The sequence below is a fragment of the Myotis lucifugus genome, unplaced genomic scaffold (assembly GCF_000147115.1).
Source record: "Myotis lucifugus unplaced genomic scaffold, Myoluc2.0 scaffold_65, whole genome shotgun sequence".
In the NCBI taxonomy this organism is placed as follows: domain Eukaryota; kingdom Metazoa; phylum Chordata; class Mammalia; order Chiroptera; family Vespertilionidae; genus Myotis; species Myotis lucifugus.
Window position 1 is genome coordinate 4,910,322 of NW_005871113.1, and position 16,174 is coordinate 4,926,495.

General features: G+C 54.9%; 1 protein-coding gene across 1 annotated transcript; it reads left to right on the plus strand.

Moving 5' to 3' along the window:
• Positions 1–12,332: 12,332 nt before the first annotated feature.
• RD3 (retinal degeneration 3) lies at positions 12,333–14,864 on the plus strand. The gene is made up of 2 exons (XM_006089936.3): positions 12,333–12,628; positions 14,570–14,864. The coding sequence occupies exons 1-2, from the start codon at positions 12,333–12,335 to the stop codon at positions 14,862–14,864; spliced, it is 591 nt and encodes a 196-aa protein (XP_006089998.1).
• Positions 14,865–16,174: the final 1,310 nt, after the last annotated feature.

The window sequence follows — 16,174 nt, forward strand, 5'->3', positions numbered from 1 at the left end:
TGGGGGCAGGGGGACCTGAGGCATGAGCCTCTTCTCATCCCCTCCCCGTCACTGGACCTGGGCCATGGCCCTCAGTGTCTGCTCAGCTGGGATGGGAGTGGGGTGAGGGGAGGGGCGTAGTGCCTTCCCTACCCTGTGGCCGGGGCCTGGCATGGAAGTCCCCAGCTGTATCAGTGTCCTATTGCAGTGTAACAATAGCAGCACAGACTCCGCAGCTCCAAACAGTGCGCGTTTGCTACCTCTCAGGGTCTGCAGGTCAGGAGCCTGGACAGTTTCGCTGGGTCCTCTGCTTGGGATTTCAAGGCTGCCACCCAGGCGTCAGCTGTGATGTGTTGTCATCGGGAAGCTCGTCTTAGGGAAGACTTGCCTGCAGGCTCGCTCCAGTTGCTGGCAGAATTCACTTCTTTGAGGTTATGGGACTGAGGCCCTGGCTTCTTGCTGGCTGGAGGCCCCCATCAGCTCCTGGCGGGTGCCCACATTATCGAGAGGCTCCCCGCAGGTCAGCCTGGCTGCAGACCTCACCAAACCAGCACTGATTCACCACGGATTCAACATTGCCGTCCAACCAATAGGCCCCAGCCATCTTCGCTGGTTTAACGTAAGTTCTAGGTTCATCTTGCACATGCCCAGACCTGGATCAGCCCCTCCTCCAAGAAGCCCTCATTGATTCTGAGGATAAATGGCATTTTAAGACCACAGTCTGGTCCGTAGCATCCATTAAAAAAATATATTTGAGAGAGAGAGAGAGAGAGAGAGAGAGGGGGGGGGGGGCACACCGATTTGTTATTCCACTTATTTATTCATTCGTTGGTTTTGATTCTTGTGTGTACCCTGACCTGGGATCGAACCCACAAATTTGGCCTATCAGGATGATACTCTAACAAACTGAGCTACCTGTCCAGGGCCTTACTTATCATCCATTTAAAAAAAATTTAATTTGTTATTTTGTTGTGTGTATTTTTAATATAGGTATGAATCATTTCATTAACCAACGTATTGTAGTACCTACTATTCATCAGGCAGTTTCTGGAGGAAAGTGGATTCTGAACAAGTGTAATTGGTACCAATTTCAGGACCCTAGAGGCGTGGATGTGGATAAGCCACGCGAGGGCATCTGTGCAGTGAGGCCTCAGCAAATCCTTGGGGACAGAGAGGCTCTGCAAGTGATAGGTCTGCAGCGGGAGCCCAGAGCTTGAATGTCTCAGTGTCTGTTTGGCTGAGGAGGGAGAGATGTTTGAGTTCAGGACGGTGCCAGGTAATGAGGGCAGGTGACTCTTGTTGCCATGTTTACCAGCTCGGTGGCCCCGGGGACTGAGGGCAGGCAGGAGGAACACGGCTGAGCCGTCTGAGCAGCCTCTTAGGTACCCTCTCAGGCATGACACCTGACTTCTGCATAAACAGGTAGGAGTCTCAGGGGCCAGCAGAGAATTCTGGGCACGGCTGATTCTCATTATCTGCAGCCATGTTCTAAAAGTTGTGCAAACACGGAATTAGCAAAGACTGAACCATTGCTTCTAGGGGAAACACAGGGTTAGGTCCCCACTGTTTTAATCCAGCTCTGCCCCCAGCAGCTTCATAATTCACATCTCCAATTTATTAATCAAACTCCATCCGTGAGGCGGTGTCATGGGCCCTGCGGTGCTCCTCCGTGTGAATGGTTGCTGCATATTTAACTGCGCTTCAGCAACTTCCACTGATGCCAAACGAGAGGAAAATAACCACCACCTTCTCTCTCCAGTACCAGCTCACACTCAGCATGGATAATCGCAAAGCCCCTGCAGGCCGATGAATCAAAATAAATTAGCAATCAACACAACCAGCAAGCTCTCTTTGAAGTATGGTATCAGGGCAGCAGGCAGGGGCGGGATGGAGGGTGGGCATGGACCCCTCTCCTGGTCACGGGCATCATTTGGAAAAGGGCAGGGAGGTGGCCCATGGCGTCGGGAGGAGGATGCCAAACTGGGTCACCTGTGTGCGTGTTCCCCAGAGTCACAGGCCAGGATCTGAAGCTCACATCTCGCCTTGGCACATGGTTGCAATGGAACCTTTTTGCTGGCTCAGAATGTTGACCCGTCGGGTCTCATTGACATGGCTGTGTGGGTGTTTGAGGGTGAGGTGGTGCATGGTTGTAGAAGGGGATGAACTTTTTCAATCAAACAGAACGGTCAGTAGTAGACCCAAGATCGCACAGCCTTTAGCTCTGACCTCTAACACGCTCCCTGACGTCTACTCTCCTGCAAGTTTGGCTGGGAAGTGGGGGGAGTGGAGGAGCATGACACCACCCCTCCCCAGCCAGCTCCCAGCATTGTGCCTGCACAGAAACGTGCTCCAGACAGCCGTGCTGCCTGCAGGAGGTGTGGCGGACGTGGTCACTGGCCCCTTCTTGTCACTTCCAGCAACTTTCCCAAAGGGCGGGCAGAGCCTCCGAGTCCTGCTGCCCCTCCCCACCAGCAAGGAAGTGCCTTGGAATTTCTGCCCTCAGGGAAGGGCCAGGATGGTGATGGGAGGCTCAGAGGTGAGGACTCATAGTTGTCTGTTCCAAGTTGCTCCGGCCTTAGCTGGCCCTGGGGTGGAAGCACCTCGGGAACCATGGTTCAGAAGAGGTCAGCTTCAGCTCCTGGAAATGTGGGAGTCTCTCGTCCCCAATCCTTGTGACTGTGGTGCTGTGAACCGGCCAGGAGAAGTGTATGGCCGGCTCCTTACGCCACACCCCTGCTGGAGAAGATAGATGAGGCAGGAAGGCAGCTAATCTAATGGGACCAGCCACAGAGCAAGCACCCAGTGGCTTATCACCCAGGGAAACAATCAAACATACAGGCAGGCAGGTGGGCAAGCCGAGCCAGCTCAGCAGACCCAGTTCAATTTCTTCTTGGCAATGTCGCTGCTTTATTTTCCACGCTCAGGACTCGATGTGCCCAGAAGTCACTCCCTCACCTAGTGCCTGGTACAGCATCACCTGGGAGCTACTACAAGGCAGCTCAGTGGCCAGCACAGTACCCCGGTGCCTCTCACCGGGCAGCAGCCCCCCGTTTCGGTGCCTCCGAACGTCTGTGAGTTGCAGCCTGGCTCACTGGTGGCCGTGGCCAGAACCGTCTGCAGGTGACCAATGTGCAGAGCCCAGAGTCAGGCAGGCGGCCCGGTGACTGTGGGATGCCCGGCAGCAACGTGGGCCCCTGCCAGTGCCACAGTCACCTCCAGCACCTTGGCCAGGAACCGCGGTCCATGCTCCCTCTTCTCCCCGGATTCTTCCCCAGGCTCGCCCCTCCTCCAGCTCCAGCGAGGCAGAGCTTTCTGCACTTGAGCTTGCCTTGAGGGAAGCAAAGAATTTCCATTAGCAAAGAGGAGGACAGGCAAGGGTGTGTGAGGCAAGGGTGAAGGCACACCTGTTCAGGCCACTAGAAGCACCCCTCCCTCTCCTGGCGGGGGGAGGAGGTGGGAAGAGGTGACCTCCAGCCAGGACCCATCCACAAACCAGCTGGAAACATCCGCCCACAGAAGGATCCCCAGGGCTCTGCAGAGGGTGCAGTGAGCGAGGTCTTGCTCCCCAGTGTGTGGCACCCAGAGCGTGGCTGGGGGAGGAAGGGGCCCAGAATGCCACCTGGTCCAGGCCTCTCTCACCACCTGGGGCTTCTCAGGTGTCTGCGTCAGGCCAGGCAGCTCCCTCTGCAGATAATACAGCTCCAGGTGAAAGAGGCTTAGGTGGGTCTCCATGGCAACCACGGATCAGGGGCTGGCCCCGCCCCTTCATCAGAGGAGCTCTGGTTCCGGCCTCCTGAGAGGCCGGCACACACACTCCAGGGACACCAGGCTCGCTGCCTCCTCTGGTCAGCGTTGCTTTCTCTCAGCACAACTTCTGAGAGCCAGAAAGACAGCCAGCCACAGGGAGAAAGAGGAGGGAGACGCTTAGGATGTAGGTTCTCTCCACCCTGCCCTCCCTTGGCTGCCCAACTTTCTGCTTTTCCTTGAAAAGAGCCAGACGCTCTCTCCTCCCAGCCTGGGAAGCAGAAAGCAGGACCCCCGCTGGACCCTTCACCTCCGCAGAGGCTGAGCCCAGAAAGCCAGGTAAGAGGGCATCTCCCCAGGAGACGGTGGCTCCTGCGCCCTAGAAGTTACAGAGGCTGTGGCCTGTCCCGGCTTCATAAACCCTGGGGAAGCCATAGCTTCTGTCGGCTCTGGAACCAGCATTTTCTCTCCTGCTTCCATGGGGAGGACGCAGGCAGGGGAAGAGCCACATCAGAGATTCTCTCATCCACTCGAGAGCTGTGACTTGAGCGCCTAAGAAACACATGGCGCAGAGTCTTGGGACCAGGACACGTAGATGATGTGTGGGCCTCAGCCCCGGCCACGGAGCTGAATGTGAGTCCCCAGGAGCCCACCCAGGAGAGGGAGCCTGGCCAAGGCGGCTGGCTGCACTCTGGGGAGGGGGTCAAGCTTGGGAGGGAAAGTCTGAGCTGTGACCATGGGATTAGCCCCTTCCAGCTGTGGTCTGTCTCTAGGACCTGAGCTACCCCCTCCTGGTTGCACCTCTGCCTCAGAATGAGGAAGAATGCCATTCATTCATTAGTTCATTTATTCGTTCAGGACCCACTAAGCAAGTGCCTGCTGCAGGCCAGCAGACCCAACAAATTCAGCTCTTGCCCTCACATAGCTTGGAGCCGGGTGGGGAGAGAGGAAAACAATGAAGAGAGGAACCTGTCTGCTTCGGATGCCATGATGATAGGCCACAGTGCCAGGCAGCGGCAGGCACGCCGTTCTGCCTCGCTGTGGGGCAGCGAGGGGCAGGCTGCAGGGGTTGCTGCTGACCTCCCAGGTGCGTCCTAAAAGGTGAGCAGGTGTTTGTCAGGTGGGCAGAGGCCCACAGGTCAGGCGGGGTCACACCCGGCTTGGTGAATGACGTTTATTATTTTTCCGTGATGCCAAACAAAAGTAAGGTCAGTTTACAGTCTGTGAAGTTGGCCTTGGACCTTGGTGAAAACAGGGCTGGGAGGAAGGTCATCTGGAGAGGGGAACCCCAACTCTGCAGCCGCGTCGGGACCTCTGTCCAGACCAGGGCCCAGCTGCAGCAGAGCCCCCTGCCTGCTCAGTGAGGCAGCGGCGCCCTGGCACAGCCTGGCCCAGGGGCTCAGGGTCCTGGGGACCATGCAGGGCAGCCCCTCGCCCTGGCCTACAGCTGCCCAGCTCAGCTGTTAGAGCCCAGCGTCAGAGGGGGAGCCTGGATGAGGTTCCCCTTGAAGCAAGAAAACAGCTTTCTGGCAGGGACTGCACTGTCCTTCCTTCGCTGGCCGGGGCCGTTGGCCTCAGTACTCCTCGTGCAAGAGCGTCGGAGCCTAGCTTCCGACTCTGAGGTACAACCCGCGTTGTTCCCACCAACCGCCCTGGTCCCTGGCCCTGGTCCCCTTCCCACCGCTCACTGCCTGGAACCAGGCCCCTTTGGCCCTTGAGTCACAGAGGTGGTTTTGGGGTGTATCTAACGAGCCACAGCTGGTGTAGGTTCGCCCAGGGAGCCTCGGAAAAGACATGATCCTCAGGGATGTTTAAAAATAGACTGAAGGGAAGGCCCAGAGAGGGTGGGGGTGGAAGGGGTAATGAGGGGGAGAGGGAGGAGGAGGGGGAAGAGCAGAGAATGGAAGAGAAAGGGTTTGGGCGAGTGATGCCAAAGGGTAAAGACTGAACAAGTGAGGGCTTTTCTACTGGTGCTGGGTAAACTGAGGCTTCATCCTGAGCCTTCCCTTCATGGGGGGCAGGGGGCTCAGCTCCCCCAGAAGCCAGGGTTGGGCAAGGCCAGGCACAGGATTGGGGTCAAGCTTGCACCAAAGCAGGGGGCCCCTTACTTCTTGTGCTATAGACCCCTTTGGAAGGAAGCCTGTGGACACATTTTCAGCAAAATGTTTCTAAAGGCATAAAATTAAGTTTATAAGATGACAAAAGAAACCAGCTGCATTAAAATACAGCTACCAACCTATTTTTTAAATATATTTTTACTGATTTCAGAGAGGAAGGGAGAAGGGGAGATAGAAACATCAGTGATGAGAATCATTGACCAACTGCCTCCTGCACACCCCCTACTGGGGATCAAGCCCACAACCCCAGCATGTACCCCGACGGGGAATTGAACCCTGACCTCCAGGTCGACACTCAACCACTGAGCAACACCAACCCGGCTAGGGACCTATTTTTTTAAAAAAACAATTTGAGATACAGTAATATATGTCCTTCCCCCTCCATCCATATGTAAAATAATAAAATCTAGTGGCAGGTCTACTCTAACAAATACCATGATTTCGCAGTAGTGATGAGCTGACGTGATATTTCAAGAGTGACAGCATTGCCGTGTTATTTATACCTGTGGTCTCTGCTGGGGATACAGTCACAGGAGTGATGCTACTGCTGAGGTCTGCGGACACACCCATAACTGGAGGAAATACTACACTCCAGTTCCAGTTAGTGGAAGCAAAGATGGTTTTCCCCTATTGTGAGTTCATTAACTGCTGAATTATCCCTGTGGGCCCCAGGACACTACACTGAGGGACAGTCACAGGCCTTGTTGGTTTAGTTCGCACTTACACGGACATTACTACCCTTATCACCTCATCTTACAGACTGGGAAACTGAGGCATGGAGCAACGAAGGTGATTTGGACACAGGCAGCGTATGGCAGGGAGGGAGGGCTGTGGGCGTTGAACTTAGGTTCCCTCTGCTAAAGCCTGCACTTTCCCCCCAAAACCGCCTCCTCATCCGAGCCGGCCATCAACCAGGCCAGAGTGGGTATTGTAGCCAGTTCACAGCTGTGGCCCTGCAGACAGAGGGGCTGCACCCCTGGGCGTGCCCCTCAGCAGTGCTGCCATGGCTTGTCTGCTTGTGTCCATTGCTCTCATGAATGTAGGCTCCTTCGGGGAGCCCAGCGCCAGCATGGTGACAGGCACACCGCACACTCCCACCTGTGTCTGCGGCGTCATGAGTGGGTCAGAACTCAGGCCTGGGCTTCAGGCTCCAGAGCCCAGACCCGCTCAGTAGACACCATGGTTTGTTCCCTGACACCCACACCCGACTGTGAGAAATGCCACGGCGCCCTCAACGGATGTGACGTAAACCACGGGAAGGGCGCTGAGGAGCAAGTCAAGCCCCCAGACAGAGTGAATTGAGAAGGCTTCCTACAAAGAGTGAGTTTTGAGCCAGACTTTTTCCAACTTTTAAATTATGTTCAGCCCTAGCTGGTTTGGCTCAGTGGATAGAGTGTTGGCCTGTGGACTGAAGGTTCCCGGGTTTGATTCCGGTCAGGGGCACATGCCTAGGTTGCCAGCTCAATCCCCAGTAGGGGGCGTGCAGGAGGCAGCCGATCAATGATTCTCTCTCATCATTGATGTTTCTATCTCTCTTTCCCTCTCCCTTCCTCTCTGAAATCAATAAAAATATATTTTTTAAAAAATAATGTTTAATTATGAATATGAAAATGTAGAAAATTTGGAAGAATAGTGCAATAAACACCCACAAATCCCCCCCCAGATAAAACAATTGTTAGCATTTTGCCACATTGCCCTGTGTGTGTGTGTGTGCATATACATGGAACGTTCTCTGAAGGATTTGAATGTGGGACATTGCAGACATTATGATGCTTCAGCCATGAACACGTCGGCTACTTGTCATTATTCCCCTATAACCCTAATACCATTTTTATGCCTAAGAAAATCAATACTCATTCCCTAGCCCCAAGCTCATATTCAAATTTCCCGAAATGTCCTAACTTTTTCTTAAACAAGGATTCAATCAATGTTCCTGCATCAGAGGCAGATTGTCGATGCTTTTGACTGAATGGGAAGCAGGCATTCCTCCCAGGAAAGTTCCGGAGTCACCACGGTGCATGCTACCAGGGCCGGGGGAGCAGGAGTGAGGGGCCTTGAAGCGAACACTGGGGAGTTTGGCTCTGCCACGGGGTTAATCCAGAACAAGGCGGGTGGGTAGAATCCCAATTGTGCAGAGCACTCAGCAAAGACCAACCCTGCTCTTCTGACGAACCTCTGAGTGTCTTTTTAAAAAAATATATATTTTATTGATTTTTTACAGAGAGGAAGGGGGAGGGATAGAGAGTTAGAAACATCAATGAGAGAGAAACATCGATCAGCTGCCTCCTGCACACCTCCTACTGGGAATGTGCCCACAACCAAGGTACATGCCCTTGACCGGAATCGAACCTGGGACCTTTCAGTCCGCAGGCTGATGCTCTATCCACTGAGCCAAACCAGTTAGGGCACCTCTAGGTGTCTTTCTCAGACCACACCTGCCATCACTTTCTTCCCTAGACACTCAGTCAGCTCAAACTCACACGGGGTCTCAGCTGTGGGTCAGGTTTTGGGGAGACCCTGGGATAAACCTGTGGCTGTCTGGCCGGCCCGCTGCTCTCCCTCCTTCCACCTGCCTCCCTCCTTTGCCCTTAAGAACTTAATCAGACCTGCCAAAGAGCCTCCAGGGAGAACAGCTGGCACCAGAGACAGAAATAGCCGGGCAGAAACCCTGTCTCTGTCCAAGCCTCCAGCTCCGGCCAGGGTTGGAGACAGAGAGCATGGGGGTTGGGGAAGGAGAAAATTCAGAACACGCCCCTGTCCCCCTGAGACCCCACCACCTGGGCCAGAGAAGCTAAGCACTCACCGAGCCCAGGACTCTGTGGGGTCACCCCACCCAGTCCCTGCCGTCTGATGATGTGGGTTGAGCATCTATCTCAGGGGCACAAGCCTGATCCTGGGAGGAGGGCCCCTCGCCGGCCTACACTCTGGCTTTCTTCTGGCCCAGCCACAGCTGAGGTGAGGAGTCCGGGAGGTTAAGGAGATGTGTCCATCCTGGGGTCACTTCCCCTCTAGGTCAGGCCTTAGGTACTGAGATCCGAAATCCCTTCCCAGACAGTCGCCTGCCCACTTCCTGAGCCAGAGCAGGTATCCTCCGCAGGCCCAGTCCCCGAGGGTGGATGGCATCACCAGTGTGGACCAGCCTGAGGGGATCAAAGGGGCAGCTGTTGGTAGGGTCGTGGGTGAGGCTTGGACGTGAAGGCTGGGGGGTCTCATGCATGTTTGCAAGGCCCCTCGGGGTGTGAGAAGGGGAGGGGGGCAGGCTGAGGGCCGGGAGCTGGCTCAGCCCACACTGCCATGTGCCAGCGAAGAATTCTAAGGAGGCCAAACATCCCCAGTTCAAACCTGACCCTCCAAGGTGCTCTAAAGGTATATTGACAAGGAAGAAAGACATGCCTATTTTATTTCATAAGTGTCTAGGCAGAGGGAGGGACACCGATGAAGGCACGGAACTATGGAATGGCCCAGCACAGTCCCTAGTCCCTGTGGGCACTGTTGACCCATGCGTATTTGGAGTACCCTTCAGTGGGGTGAATGAACCCTCAAAATGACACCTTTTGGTGCTAGGCATCAACCTGATCCAAGTACTGTATTTATTTATTTATTTATTTGGCATTGAAATACTCATCATTTTTTATTTACTTTAATTTTTAAAAAATCTTTATTGTTGAAAGTGTTACATAGGTCTTGCTTTTCCCCCCATTAACCTCTTCCAGCCCGCTCCCACCCTCCCCCTCCCCTCACCGCCAGGTCCTCATCACCCCATGGCCTGTGTCCACAGGTGATGCATACATGCATACAAGTTCATTGGTTGACCTCTTCCCACCCACCCTCCCCTGCCTTCCCTCTGAGGTTCAACAGCCTGTTCCTGCTTCCATACTCTGGCTGACCCATGTACTTTAAAACACAGGGACTCCAGGAAGGATAGTATGTCATACAAGGCCTCCCTCTGCCTGAAGCGATCGAATCCCTTGGCCTTCGGCAGAGGCCCCTGGTGCTCAGGATGGCCCACGACCCACCCCATCGCCCCCCTTCCCCATGCTCCTGCCCAGCCTCGGTATTCTGAACACACGGAGTGGCTAAGGACTGAGCAGAGGAGGCCCTTACTGCCTGGACCCCAAGAGGAGGGTCTGCCGGTCAGTCTTTCCCTCCCGCCTCCCAGGAAGGACTCAGGGTGGAATCTGAGGCCCCCTCGGGTGATAGGCTCAGGCTGCGTGGAGGGGAACAGTTTTTAGATTTCCTAATTTTTTTTTTCAAATATATTTTATTGATTTTTTACAGAGAGGAAGGGAGAGAGATAGAGAGTTAGAAACATCGATGAGAGAGAAACATCGATCAGCTGCCTCCTGCACACCTCCTACTGGGGATGTGCCCGAAACCCAGGTACATGCCCTTGACCGGAATCGAACCTGGGACCTTTCAGTCCGCAGGCCGACGCTCTATCCACTGAGCCAAACCGGTTCCGGCGAGATTTCCTAATTTTGATGATTGCTAAGGGAACTGGCTGTTGAAGTCTCCATGGGTAAGGAGACAATTTGATTTGTGCCACTCCAGAAGGCGACTTCTACCCCGTAATCATGTTCCCATGTGTGTCTGATTCTCCAGCATGAACAACTCATGTCTGTGGGCTGAGCATTGTGGGTGCAGAGAGGAGGGAGGGCTGCCTAAAGCCTGTGTGTCCTCAGGAGGTGACACAGGCCTCACGGCCGAGCTGTACAGACTGAGCTCATGGATCTCTTTACTCCGCACCAGGGGAGTCTGGGCAGGAAGAGGACAAATGGTTCAGAGAAAGGGGAGCCCCCTGGAGGGGAAAAGGCACGGAAAGGGGAGCTGGGGCAACTCGGAGATCCACTCAGATTTTAGTCCAGGAGTGGCACTTACCTTCACTGCTGTCGGGCACAAACCCTGACAGGCAGCGGGGCATGCCTGAAAGGGCAGCTCATCCAGCCATTCACCCATTCATTCATTCACCCATGCATTCATTCACCTAGTCAGTCAGTCAGTCAGTCACCAAACCCATATTGAGCAGGACTGTGGGAATACAGTGGGGCCTTGACTTACGAGTTTAATTCGTTCCGTGACGGAGCTCATAACTCAAATTACTCGTATGTCAAATCATTAAAGTGAACAAGTGAGACACGTGATGCTGGGCTGATGTGGCGTTCACTGTGACGTTCGCTGCGCCAAATAGCGGTGGGGTAGCTGAAGCTAGCTCGTAACCCGAATTTTAGCTCGCAATTCAAAGCAAAAAATCGGCTGAGAGACGGCTCGTATCTCAAAAAACTCGTTAGTCGGGACACTCATAAGTCAAGGCCCCACTGTATGCTGATGGGTTAGGGCAGTGGTCGGCAAGCTCATTAGTCAACAGAGCCAAATATCAACAGTACAATGATTAAAATTTCTTTTGAGAGCCAAATTTTTTAAACTTAAACTATATAGGTAGGTACATTGTTATTAACTTAAGTAGGGTACTCCTAAGGCTTAGGAAGAGCCACACTCAAGGGCCCAAAGAGCCACGCGTGGCTCGCGAGCCGCAGTTTGCCGACCACGGGGTTAGGGCCCTGCCTTCACACCTGATGCTCCTTGCAGACCAGGTTGGGGCCCTCCACCTGGGAACCTTCTCCCTCAGTCCATGTGTCTGAGGCCGCACTCACCCTTCCCCCCTCTCATCCACAAAGCCTTCTGTGTCCCTTTCATCATCTGGAGTCACTCCTTCCCTCCCCCCACAGTACCCACTCTGTGTTTCACCAGCCGCGTCGACTTCTTTCCACTGATGTGATGGTTCTTACTCATCACGCCCTGCGTCACTGGAGAGCAGGCCCCTGACAGGCTTTCCCACTTGTGGTCCTGCACAGATGTGCACACGGTGCTGGATTAGTGCTCCCGAATGAATGAATGAATGAATGGACGAATGAGGGGTAAATGAATAAATGAATGGAAGGTAAGTTGTGTCTTTTGCAGGATGATGTCAAGCCCATACTATTCTAAGCGTCCTTCAGCCATAGGCTGGGACATTTAGAAATTTAGAGTATTTTCCTGTTGGGTTGACATTGTATGTAAGCATCTATATTGTGTGTGTGAATTTTTGCCCTTCAATCATAGGGATAAGATTGTGCTCAGCCATCCACAGTAGGTTTCCTTCTTTGTTTGGCGTCAGCAGGGATTCAGGAGGCAGTCTCTCTGGGCTCAATCATCTGGATGTTTTAGGGATTACTATAACCATGGATGTATCTCACTTTTATGGGGTGCTTAGAACATCCCAAGTTTATTCACAACCGGTGCTCACAACAGCCCCATCTTGTCTTACAGAATTAGAAATGATTGCTCAGAGGGGTTAAGCGACTTACTCGAGGCCACCCAGCCGTGAGGACGGAACAGATCTTCTTACTGGGATCCCAGCTCTCCTCCCTCCTCCTTGCTCTTCCCACCCTAACCGGCAGAGGGGCCCAAGGAAGACACAGGCACTCCGCCCTGTCTCAGCAGGGCCAGGGGGCCATGTCCCTCATCCCGTGGCTCCGGTGGAATGAGGCCCTGCCCCGGCTGTCGTCCCGGAGCCCGGCTGAGATGGTGCTGGAGACACTCATGATGGAGCTGGCCGGGCAGATGCGCGAGGCCGAGAGGCAGCAGCGGGAGCGCAGCAGTGCGGGCAGGAAGATCTGCACCGGAGTGGACTACAGCTGGCTGGCCAGCCCGCCCCGGGCCACCTACGACCTCAGCCCTGGTGAGCGGCTGCAACTAGAGGATGTCTGTGCCAAGATCCCCCCGTCCTACTGTGGGCCCGCCATCCTCAGGTAACCCTGGCCCTGGCATGGGGCCCAGCTGTTGGGCTGCAGGCTCCAGGGAGGGTGGCTGCAGTGGCAGGGCCTGGGGTTACCAGGACTGGGGCCAGGGGGCCTGGATGACCCATCGTCTGTTAGAAGGAGCAAGGCAGGAGGAGGAATCTGGAAGAGGCCCTGGAACACCAGGCCGTGCTAGGGGCTCAGAGGGAGGCAGGGTGGCTCCTGGGTCCAGGCTCATGGGTTTTGATAGGAGAGAACCCCAGGCCTTTAACTTTCTGATCTCCCTGTCCTGATGGTCATTATCCTGGATTTTAACAAGCTGGGTCCTTCTCCATTAGTTCATCTTCCACACTACCTTCTTAGAGAGATTTTCCCAAATAACAGTTATCCTATTTCAAACTAGCGTGCCTGAGGGGTGTGTGTGTGTGTGTGTGTGTGTGTGTGTGTGTGTAAGGGGTTGCAGAGCCCTAGGGCACGGAACATTAAGAGCTTGGGTACAACAGTATTCCTGAATATAAGTGTAACCTTAACAAAACCATGACCTACATAGTCCAGCATCAGATGGATTCCTGTTGAAGTCAAAGAAGCAGTCCCATTTCAAAAGTAACTCGGTTTCTTTATCTGCATTTCTCAAATACTAGTAAAGAGATACAGATCCACAATAAAACATCTTAAAATCCCCCCCTTAGATCCCCAGAATCTCCTCTCACCCATCTTTTTTTTAAATATTATTTTTCTTATTGATTTCAGAGAGGAAGGGAAAGGGAGAGAGACAGAAACATCAATGATGAGAGAGAATCATTGATCGGCTGCCTCCTGCACGCCCCACACTGGAGATCAAGCCCGCAACCTGGGCATGTGCCCTGACTGGGAATCGAACCATGACCTCCTGGTTCATAGGTCAACGCTCAACCACTGAGCCGCGCTGGCCGGGCTTCTCTCACCCATCTTTAACGAGTGTATCTATTGTACACCTTTTTCTCTGAAATGCCCCTTAAAAACTCTTCTTCTCCAGGTCTGTCTACACGCCTCTGGATTTTGTTGTCTTTGTAACTCCCTCCCACTTCCTCCGGGCTGAGAATCTTACCCTCTCCACTTTTCTGTACCATGGGGGCCCCCTCCCCTGAATGTATCTATTTCCAGGAGCACCCTGGGGACAGGGGCGGGGGTCAGTCTTGGGGGGCTGGTGCTGATGAGGGAATCTAACCTGGCAAAGCACACCTCATACATGACGGGGAGCCTGGGGACATACCTATGGTGATGGTCCTATCACATTGGCTGCCTCCCGTCCCTGCTGAGAGCTTGGAGCCATCCTGACTCATACCGTGGAAGAACCCATGTAGTAAACGACGTGTAACTACCATTCATTCTTGAGACCCAGCAGAGACCCTTTAGGCAGAGGAACCAGCAGGGAGCCAGAGAACCCGGGGCTGGGGGCACCTGTGAGACTCCCGGCTGGAGCACAGACGGGGACAGAGCAGGGGACCCGGTGTGCATGGGCCAACAGCCATAGGAGCAGCGGAAGGAAAACCTCAGGGCAGTGGCCGAACCGGACACACACTTCAGAGAGACCACTCCGGCCAGTGGGCGGAGAGTGGAGAATGGAGGGAGGGGGTGAGCCGGAAAGCCTCATATCCTGGGAGGTGAAAGCAGTGGGCTCCCCTCACCACACCGACGTGGATCACCGGGGCCAGTGTCAGGGTTTTCCACGTTAGCTCATTACACCCCAAAAAGGTGGCTGTGACCCCACTTTACAGGCGGGGAAGCTGAGGCTCATGGAGGCCACAAGTGGCAGAGCTGGGATTCGAACTAGGGATGGGCTGGGGCAACAAGGAGGTGGGGTGATGCTGAGTTACTTCAGGAGAAGTGGGGGACTTGGGACTTGACCTTGGGGGTGCACACGGAAGCCCCTGAGGCCAGGTGCCACCACCAGGTGACCGCCCCTCCCTGCAGGTTCCGGCAGCTGCTGGCGGAGCAGGAGCCCGAGGTGCGGGAGGTGTCTCGGCTCTTTCTCTCGGTGCTGCAGGAGGTGCTGGAGAGGACGAAGCAGGAGGAGGAGGCCCGCAGGCTGACCCGGCAGTGGAGCCTGCGGCCCCGCGGCCTGGCGCTGGCCACCTTCAAGACGCGCACACGCATCGCTCCCTTCGCCAGCGACATCCCCACCATCTCGGAGGACGTGGAGCGGGATGCACGGCCCCCGCCCCGGACCTGGAGCATGCCCGAGTTCAGGGCGCCCCAGGAGGACTGACCCCCTGCTCCTGCCCAGGGGCAAAGCTACCTGTGGGAGGGTGTGAAAGGCCTGTGATCATCCCGGGCCCTGGAACCTCCTGCCACGCGGCCATGGGCAGCCCCATCCCAAGGCACCCCTGTGAGATGGAGCAAGCCCCTTGCCCTCCCAGCCCTCCCAGGGTCAGGGCTTGGAGCTGCCGCTGGGCCCCCTCCGTCCCCTGGGTCTCGGCAGACAGACCAGAGCCCCACCTTCTGCTTCTGTCCGGAAGAGGAAGAATTGCCCTGACTTTTTGCCAAGACCTGAGTCCTCACCCCAACTCCAGGGTTGTCCCTTCACCCCATCTCCCTGGGTAACGACGCGGGGCCTGTTGGGTGGTGTCCATTCTCTGCTGGTGACTGGCGGGTTCGCCACGGCAGGTGGGCCCCAGCCTCGTGGGCGAGCAGAGCGGGAAGCGGCCAGAGAGGTCACCGGGTCCACTCTCCTGACTTCTGAGTGAGGACACCAGGGCTCAGAGAAGGCCACGCTTCTTCCACCTTAAATGGATCCCTGTGGGGGTGAGATTGTCCCTGTACACAGTCTCTGTCCCTGAGTCCTCGAGTCCTTGAGTCCTGGGCTATGATGGGACAGGTCCGAGGACTATGTCTGCACCTGCCTGTGGTCTGGCTTCTGTCTTACCTTGGCCTTGGCCTGGGGGGCTAAGATGCTCCCCGAGAAAAGAGCTGGGGCAGAGGTCGGCTGCCGTCACCCCACCCCAGGGTGTCATCTCCTGGGAGGTGGCCAGTCCCCAGCAGCTCCTCCTAGAGCAGTGGTTCTCAACCTTCCTAATGCCGCGACCCTTTAATACGGTTCCTCATGTTGTGGTGACCCCCAACCATAAAATTATTTTCGTTGCTACTTCATAACTGTAATTTTGCTACTGTTATGAATCGTAATGTAAATATCTGATATGCAGGATGTATTTTCATTGTTAAAGCATAGTGATTAATCACAAAAACAATCTGTAATTATATATGTGTTTTCCGATGGTCTTAGACGACCCCTGTGAAAGGGTCGTTCGACCCCCAAAGGGGTCGAGACCCACAGGTTGAGAACCCCTGTCCTAGAGGCTCAGCTCCCCACTGGATGCTTTGGAGAGTCCGGGTCTCTGCCGCCAGGCCCCCTTCTGAGTCTGGCCACACCTGCCCTTCGGCCTCCCCCGAGCCCACGCCCCTCAGTGACCTCGAGGCACCTGAAATGCTGCAGGAGAGCCTCCCTGCGGGTCAGAGCTTGATGATGGGCATGGGGAGTCTCCAGTGTGGGGATCACCCATAGTGAGTCCCCACACACTC